Source organism: Vicia villosa, unplaced genomic scaffold (genome assembly GCF_029867415.1).
Source record: "Vicia villosa cultivar HV-30 ecotype Madison, WI unplaced genomic scaffold, Vvil1.0 ctg.001123F_1_1_3, whole genome shotgun sequence".
NCBI classification, from domain to species: domain Eukaryota; kingdom Viridiplantae; phylum Streptophyta; class Magnoliopsida; order Fabales; family Fabaceae; genus Vicia; species Vicia villosa.
The window spans coordinates 126,114-136,521 of record NW_026705491.1 but is presented as its reverse complement, the minus strand read 5'-3'; the positions used below and the strand labels follow the sequence as shown (position 1 = coordinate 136,521).

The 10,408-nt window shown below is 33.3% G+C and overlaps 1 protein-coding gene across 1 annotated transcript; it reads right to left on the bottom strand.

The window, feature by feature from the left end:
• Positions 1-2,223: 2,223 nt before the first annotated feature.
• LOC131633423 (uncharacterized) lies at positions 2,224-4,491 on the bottom strand. Its single transcript, XM_058904137.1, has 6 exons — positions 4,227-4,491; positions 3,971-4,123; positions 3,324-3,417; positions 3,118-3,200; positions 2,797-2,950; positions 2,224-2,687 (listed from the first exon to the last, which is right to left on the bottom strand). Exons 1-6 carry the CDS (start codon positions 4,413-4,415, stop codon positions 2,452-2,454), a joined length of 909 nt encoding a protein of 302 aa, XP_058760120.1. The 5' UTR covers positions 4,416-4,491; the 3' UTR covers positions 2,224-2,451.
• Positions 4,492-10,408: the final 5,917 nt, after the last annotated feature.

The window sequence follows — 10,408 nt, the reverse complement described above, 5'->3', positions numbered from 1 at the left end:
TTTGTATTGTTTCTTAGCTTTAGTTCAAAGATTTGGATTTTTTTTGTTTGGGATAAAAAGATGTTTTTCATTTTCAATTTATAGAAGAGAAAACTTAAAATAACTGTTTTTGTAATTAACATTCCTAGTAACTGAACATGTTATTTAAGAAACTTCCCTTTTCAATAAATAAAAATAACTGAAGTATGTTATTGTAAAAGTGGGTTTTTAACCTATAAAAAGAATCAATAACGAACTTATGTTATGTATGCTTGGTTTACCGTCTAACAACTCTTTCTCACGTTCTAAAACACTTCCAAAAAACAGAAGCTAGAAATAGGGATTTTAAATTTTGTTGCAATTTAACTGCACAAATAAATATATGCTCGATATTTAACATATTCCGGAAATAATATATGAAAAGTATCATAAATAAAAATAATTTTTACCACAATAACCATCATATTTTCAAACAAAAAGAAAACGCTAGGCACATTGGCACAACCTTCCGCATTTGAATAAGACATGGCAATATAGAGCGTCAGGTGGTCTTAAGTGGTCTATATTTTATAGTATTTTTTTAATTGTTAATATTTTATAGTTTTTTATTTTATTTTCCTTATTATTTAATTATTAATATATTTAATAAATTATTAATTACTAGAAATAAAAAAATACTAATATTATATATGGTTAAAGTTGGATTACACATGCAAAAATACTTTTTTGCATTATTGCTTAGGATGCGATTGATTAAAGTGGTCATCGGTTCTACAGAGACAAGGTTCTATCTGTCACATAAGTCTCGTTTGATTCTTTTGTGTTTGATACAAAGTTCTCGGGTTTAGATAATCCAAAAACAAATCTTCTAATACTTGAAAGTTTAATATCTGCATGTTGGCGCCACCGTAACTGAGTTCATTGTCCATGTTTTTGTAGTGCGGTTGTGTTGTTTGGGATGATGTGGTCACATTTGGACGGTAACCAAGTCAGTTGAATGGTGATATTGGTGTGAATGTTTTGTTGGGGAAATAAGGAAATTGTTATTTTGGTGTTTGGTAGTCTATGTTTGTTTTAGTTGTTTGTTGGGTGTTTTGGTATGTGTAAGATGGGTTGGGGAATGGTGTTTGTTAGTGATGATATTGATAAAAAAATCCCGTGGTTGTTGTTGGTAGTACGGTATACTCTTGGTTTTGTGATTGTGTGTGTGGCATGTATTGGTTATGGGTTTCAGTGTTTGTGAGTTGGCAATTTTGTTGGGTTGCGAGTTGAGTGTAAGTATGTTGTTGGTTTGTTAGGCGTTTGATGATGAAGTTTGTTGGCGTGAGTCGACTAATTATCCAAGAGACAATAGACCACAATGAGGAGCGGGTAAATGGACATTACCTAGTCGAACTACATAAAGATTGGTGCGACTGTAGAAAGTTTCAAGCCTTTTTTCTTCCTTGTTCATAATTGGCGCATCTATATAAAGAAAGAGTAGGTGCAAATTCAAACATACATGTGTTTTAGTTTTCAAATGCATGCGCAAATTGGATTGACTATTAGACTACGAAGTTGAATTATTATATTTTTTTAAAACATGAGTAATTTGGTATATATGTGAGTATAACAATGATAATTTTACATTGTCACATAATAAAAATTATATCTGTTTATTTAAAAGTAACTATAATATGCGTGTCCTTTTACTTTTTCAATCTATAGATACAAAAGTTAAATTATTGTTACTAGTTCCTAGTAGTGAAATTTGGATTGTATGGCAGAGGTCGAAGTCAAGTGATTCATATTTGGGTGTTGAACTTGATTCACTCACCTCTAAACTTGATGAAGTGGTCTATTCTCACAACAATCAATCTGAATATGATGGGGAAGTTTATTGGAGGCTATGATTATTTCAGAAGAAATTTAGGTGTGGTAGTTTAGTATGGGAGAAAGTGATAAGTGATCAATGGAATCGAAAATGATAAGATTCTATGTGATGTGACTCGAGTGCAAACTTTTGCACTTAACATACCAACTTGTGTATCAATCAAAATGGCCACATGAATAGAGTTAGTGTACTATTCAACAATAATTTACATACCTATACAACTGGATGCAATGTATCCTGCAAAAGTACATAAGATAATAATAAAATCTAAAGATTAGCCATGTGTAATATCCTATTGCGAAGCACAAACACGATACTGGTATGTTTACATCGATACACGTGTGTCGTCTGTCATTGACACATGTCAGACATCAAACACGTCTTTTATTATTAAAATGAACCAATGACCGAGCTACGAAACTTTCAAATTATAATTCAATCATGTATTTTGTTCGAATACAAGTTTTAACAAATATGAATGAATCAATGAATTTTATTCTGATATACAAATCTATAGTAATTTTTTACTGAGTGCAGGTTTGACATTTATTATCAGTATTATTGTTACATGCTATGTTATTCGACATAAATATGACAGGTTACCAAGGAATTTCTTGACCATCCCATGCAAAGAACTTGCCATTGTCTTGGCTCTTCACATTGTTAATAATGTGCAACAGCTTTTGGACTGAGAACTCTTTGCTGAAGAGCTTTTCTTTAGGAACATTTTTCTGAAATGGCCTAGAAAGATCTGTGTCAACTGTGCCAGGATGCAATAGAATACATATGATTGGATCCTTCTTCCTTGCAAATTCCAATGCCACATTCTTCGACACTGTGAGAACATATGCGGAAAAAAAACCACTTGTGTCAGTATATAAGTTCAAATAAGTCAATTCAAACATATCTAACAGGATGGTGATCATGAAAAAAGAGAGACATACATTGATTAAGAGCAGTCTTTGAAGATCGATACGAATGCCAACCCCCGATACGATTGTCACCAATAGATGCAACCCTTGCACTCAAACTAGCCACAACTGCACCACTTCTTTCTGTCCCAATGGCAGCTCCAGCTTTTAGAAGAGGCCACATGTGCTGGTTTAGAAATTCACAGAATTAAAATGCTGGCTCAAATTATTGAGAACACATTCATTCATAACATTGAAGGAAAAGAAACACATACAAAGAGCGCAAATTCACTTCTAAAACATGGTAAAGAGATAAACAAGGAAAATTTTGTAACGAAATTCAGATTGATGTACCTTGATAACCAAGATAGGACCGACGGCATTAACCTCATACGCAAGCATTAAAGATGACTTCTCCAATTTGCTCAATGTGGTTTCTGTATTGTATTGAAAACAAATATAATCATCTACCACATATTTGTCAGATACATAAAACATGGTGATAGACTTTACTTTGACATTCTATTATATCGACTACCGAGTAACAAAAAAATATTTACCTGGTTGCAATACTTTAGGTATTGAAAGAATTCCAGATGCATTAATGAGAAGGTTTAGATGGCCATATGTTTCTTTTATCGACAATGCAGATGCCTGAAATATTACGAAATACACAAAGCTTAACGAACGAATAGGTTTTTTTGATTTTTTCAAATCTAACAGTGAATATCTTAATACTTAAACAAGAATATATCATCCTATAGATAGCTAACCATGTTGTCTATAAATCGTAAAAGGAGCCACATTGCCATAACCTATCACAGTCTTGATAGAAAAGGCCACTAAGTTCCCATTTTGGAACGAACAAGCGGGTTAACTTTTTATTTTTTGATCACAACAAGCGGGTTAACTTAAACACGGTCGGTGTTGTCAAATAGCAGCTAGAGCCCTGTAGCATGGTGAAGTTGAACAAACATATGTTGTTTTGCGATATGCTATTTAGTACAATGTGTTGTCAAATAGTGATTATAGCAATGCTATAGCACGTAGCAAAGTAGAATTTGAACAAATTGCTATGTAATCGCAAGTGTTAGTATCGTGTAAGTAGGGTTTTGTAACTAAAAGGGTCACCATTCACTAAATTCCCGTTTACTGTATGTAAAAATGAGAAAGAGAGAAAGAAAAAACAATTGATGGAAAAAAAAACCTCAATAGAACTTTCAACAGTCAAATCCAGAGGCAAAATTTGAAGACGATCATCAAATTTATCCTTCAATTGAAGAAGCCCAGTTGATGAATCAGGATTACGGCAAGTAGCAACAACATGCCCTTTATCATTGTTCTCTAACAGTTGTTTCACCTATACAATGCCCATGAAGAAAAGTAAACATTTTTGACATTGTGAGAATTGCCCAGAATGAAAGAAAAAAAACATGGATTTTGAGGGAGAAAAAAGATCTTACGAATTCAAGGCCGATTCCTCTGGAAGCTCCTTGAACTAAGGAAACCCCATTAGCTTGAGAAGATGATGATGATGAAGAAAAGGCTCTTCTGGCGAGTGATAGAAGCCGAGGGGAGCGTGAAGCCATGAAAGTGTTGTGGGTTGGACGTGGCAATTGCAATAGAGAATCATATGAAAGAGAAAAGAACATGAAGCGTGGCAAGATAGTGACCAAGTAAGGAATTTAGTTAACAAACATAGAAATATGTTGGCTGTTGTTATTAGCAATTGTAACATGTTGTTGTACGTGGAAGTGACAAACATATAACACATATTTCACTATTAAATTTTGGTAGTTGCAACCGTTTAGGTAGGTACATTATATTGTTAAACCATCGTATGGTGTAAATATACCTTGGTTTTTCAAAGATTGGGAGGTCATTGGTTGAAAGAATATGATGTTAATTCAAAGTTCATTAACGCTAGTATTAAGAGAGGTAAGTGTAATCACATTATTGCCTTGAAGGTTGGTGATGGTTGGGTTGAAGTTTTGAAAATTTGTTCGAAAACCACTGGGTTTTTTTTCCAACTTATTAAGAATATGTTAGGATCAATTAGTATTGATTAAGATCAATTAGCAGAAATTAACTTTAATCTCCTATAAATTGTAATCAATACATTGTATATTGTAATCAGCCCATATGCATATAAATATATATCAGGTTTGATTTCATTTGATAGACAACATTATACACAAATACCTTTTCAATATGGTATTATAAGTTGTAGGTTTCCCAATTCTTTCCTATTTGTTCTAGTAACCTTGTTGTTCAAAATACACACGTCCACTGCGGCTTTGGCTAATATGCATAAGGATTTTCCTTATGCACCATGCATAAGCCTACATAAGCCATTGGATCATGTCTTTAATCCAGTATTGAGTATTGAGTATTGAGTGGTGAGTATTGAGTATTGAGTAATAACAAGTTTCAATTTCGAGTCTTCTGCACACTACTATAAAGAAGTGATTTTACCCCAATTGGAAAAAAAGGATTTTACCTCGGTTTCAAGGGCGAGGTAAATAAATCTGTCATGAAAAGTGAGCTACTTTTTCTCTCGAGTTAACTTTCAGCCAGAGAGAAAAATATAATTGGTCATGGGTTCAATCCCCAACAACAATATTTTTTTTGTATTTTTAAAACTGGAAAGTGCGTTCCAATTTTTCTCTCGGTTGGATTTCGGAACCGAGAAAATAGATGTAGTATTTGTTTACCTCGGTTTGAGGAAACATACGAGGGTGAAAGCTTTGTTGTTTAATTTATTTTATTTATAATATTAACAAAATTTTCATTTGAACCTGTTCATTTTAAATGGGACCTAAATTAGAACAAATATATTTTGAAACATATCCTAAACATAACAAATGGCCCTTATGTACCAAAATTATAAACTGTTTATACCAAATCTAAAATGGCACGCACATTCTCTTCTTACAACATAACTAAAACATATATAAATGATTAGCGAACAAAAGCCAAAAATCAAAGTGCAAATTCTTGAATGGACGTATTAAAGTCTTCATAAGTTAAACATTAAACCTTCAATAAAAAAAAACATCTTTAATCATTCAATCTTAATAAATGAATGTCACAGATAAATCTTTTTACAACTTACTTTAAAGGTAATAAATCAAATCATTTTACTTCTAAAACCATGTAAGATATTGTATCCATCCAAATCTCGACATGTTATATATATATATATATATATATATATATATATATATATATATATATATATATATATATATATATATATATATATATATATATATATATATATATATATATATATATATATATATAAATAAAATCAAAATTAAAATTATAAAAATATATTACTAAGTCATATAAAGTATTTACTTGTTAGTTTTCTCATATCCCTTCTTGATAATTATAACAAATAGAATACACATCATTTGAATCATTTTATTCATATGAGGTACGCACGTGTGTTGCAAAAGAAGGGGTCTTAGAAATATTAAGACTTAAATCTTGATATTTTCATCACTATTATGAATATGTTTTCCTTATAGAATAATTGATCATCTATTGTTAGAAGGATTAGTGACATAAAAGTTTGTCTTGCTTTAGATGCCATAAAGAACGGTTCATTCATATAAGATGTCTTACAACGCCCAACTTATGTGAATCCTAATTCATCAATGTGTACACCAATGTTATTGTCAATCCACTTGCACTTAAGTAAAGACACTTTAAATATAACATAATCAATCTCCCAAATCTTCTCAATGACCCCAAGGTACAATCTAGATGCCATTCCATGATTCTAATCTTTGAAACTAGAGAAGTACATGTATCTAGGCTTAACCATGATCCTACTATTTTACATGGTACTACGATCATCCTTAGATTTTGTATAGAATGAAAATTTACTAATGTCGTATGTACTCCGAGGTTTTACATTAAACTTGGGCATATATGACATCCATTTAATTGTCTCAGATGCACTCCTATCTTTAGAAACTCTTTCATCAAACCAATTTATGAAACATTTTTTATACTCTGTCAACACTCATTTTTTCACTCCATCCGAGGGAAGTTTTCTTTGATACGTATTTTGTAAGCAGATAAATAAAATTGAACTTCATCAAGATTATTCAACATATACAAATGTGCTTGAAGAACTACATCTTGGGCTATTTTCTTGACATTTAAATATTGAGTATTTTTGCCTTCATATCTTCCACCATGATGATACTTGGGAATTCCTATAGAGTTCGATTCTAACAAATAGTTTGAACAAAACTCAATAGTTTCTTGTGTGATGTACCTTTTGACAATCGAAGCTTTTGAATGATGATGATTCTTCATATACCCTTTAAAGATCTTCATATATCACTCTACCATATACATCCACCTTAAGTAAACAGGGCCAAAAAAATCTAATCTCACCGACTAGATAAACAATTAAGTGAACCATAGTGACAAAATATAATGGAGAGAAATACATCTCCAATTGACACAAGATAATTGCAGCCTCATGTTATAACTCATATAAATTTCCTTGAACAACGATTTTATTACAAATAGCATTGAAAAATAAGTAAAGTCTAGTTATATTTCCCCTTTTTTTTTTTTTGGAAATGCCACTAGTACTTTCTTCCTGTTGCATATAAAATAAAGAGTAAATTGACTGCATGAAAGGCTTGTCTCTTATCTACAGTTGGTAGAGTCCAATTAGTTAAATATATGGTTTAGAACATGTTGATGTATTCTATGAGAGTCTACTCTTGGCCGGTTGGTCTTATTCAAACTGTGGAAAAGTGGTGCAGAGATTTCATTTGGAGTGCTGATATTCTAAAGAGAAAATTGGTGATAGTGGCCTGGAAGAATTGTTGTCAATACTATAACAATGGAGGCTTGGGTTTAAGGTCCTTAAGGCTCATTAATGATGCCACTAGCCTGGAGCAATGTTGGTATACTGCTAATGGGATAGAGAGTTAGGCAACTATTTTGCGTGAAAGAGTTTTCAAGAATGGTCGGCATGTGAAGTATCATGTTTTCTCCTCAATTTGGACATGTAGTAAATAATTCGTGAGTGACTTGATGGAAAATACAATTTGGAACAACGACTAAAGTAATATTTGGAACGATAATTGGTGTGGTCGAACCCTTGCTTCAATTTTGCAAATTCTCGCGAAAAGACAACAAAACCTGAAGGAAAAATTTAGGAAGATTATGTAAGGCAACTCCATTGTGCTTCCTGCAAGTTTGGTTCAATTTTGTCTTAGATTGCCTCTCCTAGTTTCAAATGTGATCACTAATAGTTTAAAGGATGATTCAAGAATTTGGAAGCAGTCTGACACTGGACATCTCATAACCAAGGATGCTTACAACTACCTAAATGGTAATGTTCAGGATAGTGATTATGGAAAGATGATTTATCACTCATACATTCCGCTCTTGAAATCCCTCTTATTCTGGAGATTGGCCCTTGAAAAACTGCCCATTGATGACAAATTTTCCAATAAGGGTTTTGATCGTACCTGATCAGAAGAATCGTCGCTGGCTGCTCGGAACTGGATCTTCGAGGAATGAGGAGGGGGTGTACCTGCAAGGTACTCCGATGCCAAAGTGAGAAGACGAGCAAAGGAGCGCAAGTACAAGCTAAAGTGAGTAAGAAGTGAATACCTGACCCTCTAGTAAAAGAGGGTATTTATAGCCTTGTTGAATGCAGTATAGGGAAAGCAAAAAAAAAGATTTAGAAATATTGATCCGGGAATTATCGTCCTCAGAGATGGAGAGATGCCATTCAACAGTTTCTACGGTTTCGAACTTTGGATTGAATGAGCAAAAAGTAAACAAAGATATAGACAGGAAAAGAATAAACATATTCTTAGAAGAAAAATAACTTATCAGGAATGTAAATATATTCACTCTTCACAAACATACACTTACCAACCCGTTATACTCAACCTACGATACTCATCTATGTCATCACGTATCTCTCACATAAGCGTCCATCTCTGGAGCACAAACGAGATCATCTCACAACTAAGGTTATCTCTAACGCGAAGTCGCGAGAACATCCGTATTCTCGCGTCGGCGATCTCTCGCGTGCCGCTCAAACACGAAAGCATTAAGAACAGATACAAACAGTGAATGCTAGCTCTAAATCTATGTCTAGAGTTCAGAACCAACAGATTATCATCCTATATAAGGATTCAAGAAGTTTATCTCTAAAGCACCCCAAATCCCCAGCATAGAGCAAAAATCTAGGATAACATCAACACAGATTTGTAAAGCAAGTTAAACATAACATTATAATCGGTAAATATACATAAGATTCAAGTAAATATACAAACAAAACCCAACCAAAGAGAAATACACAAAGAAGAAGAGAAATGAACCGAAAATCTCCCGGTTTATCAGCTCCGTTCGACGCTCAATCCACCCCCGATCATCCTTATGCAACCTCCGAAGTTGTTTTCTAAGCTAATTTTGATCTAAGAATGAAATTGATGGTGTTGGGACTCAAAAATACCCAACCCATAACCTAAAAATGTGATTTTTGCCCCTTTTAACGAGCTGCTATCTTAGCAGGTCCGCTTAGCGGACCCCCTCCGCTCAGCGGACTCAAAATTGTATCCAGACTCTGATTTGCTCCGCTGGAGCTCCGCTCGGCGGACCCCCTCCGCTCAGCGGACTGACAGCAAAAGTGAAATCTTGTTTTCGCCATAAGTTGAGAACTGTAACTCCGAATTGCGCCCGGTTCGAAGCGTTGGAAAACTTATTCAATGCTCTATCCAATAATGAATGAATGGAAACCAAAATGATGATTTTGGTCATCCTTATTTTGAGCCTTATTCTTTGATGAATTGGTAGAATTTGTATTCTTGAAGCTTAGCCTTTGGTCTTTATTACTCAATGCTCCAAAGATGCATGAATACCAATAAAATGAATGGAAAACTATTAATTGGTATAAAAATGAATCAAAAACACAAGTATGCACATATTTACACAAAAGTTAGGATTTTATTACAAAAATCATAAGAATAGAATCGATAAGTGCCATAAATATATACTCAAAATATCAACATTTTGGCACTTATCAAACTCTCCCCAACTTGAAACTTTGTTTGTCCTCAAACAATGTCAAATAAATCAAAGAATCAAAAGTAATAAACCAAAGAATTGTGAATCAACAAGTTTTGAAAACCAAAAACAAATGTATGGCTTAATACAAAAACGTATAAACAAAGTAAATACTTACCACTATCCTACAACGACAACATGTAAACGAAACGCATCTTAAGTACAAAAAGCATACAAAACATTCTAACACAATACATGCTCACATCATGAATCACACCTAGCAAAAATTCATCAATGGATGAAGAACACACAAAGGTGAAGGACTTTTAACACTCATCCAACAATCTTGCAAACAAAAGATTAAATTAAGCATTCATCTAAAAATCACATTGAAGATACAAAAGCAAGAATCACAAGGACTTTTCAAGGTTGTAATGTGGCTTGGTTAACAAACAAGGGATAAGTCCTAAGGCTAATCGAAACAAAAACTTACCTAAACCTAAGGGAGTGATCAATCCACCAAAGTCCTAAGCAACAAAATCTCGATTAAACTTCTTCCTTAACCACAAGTTTCTCAAACCAATCA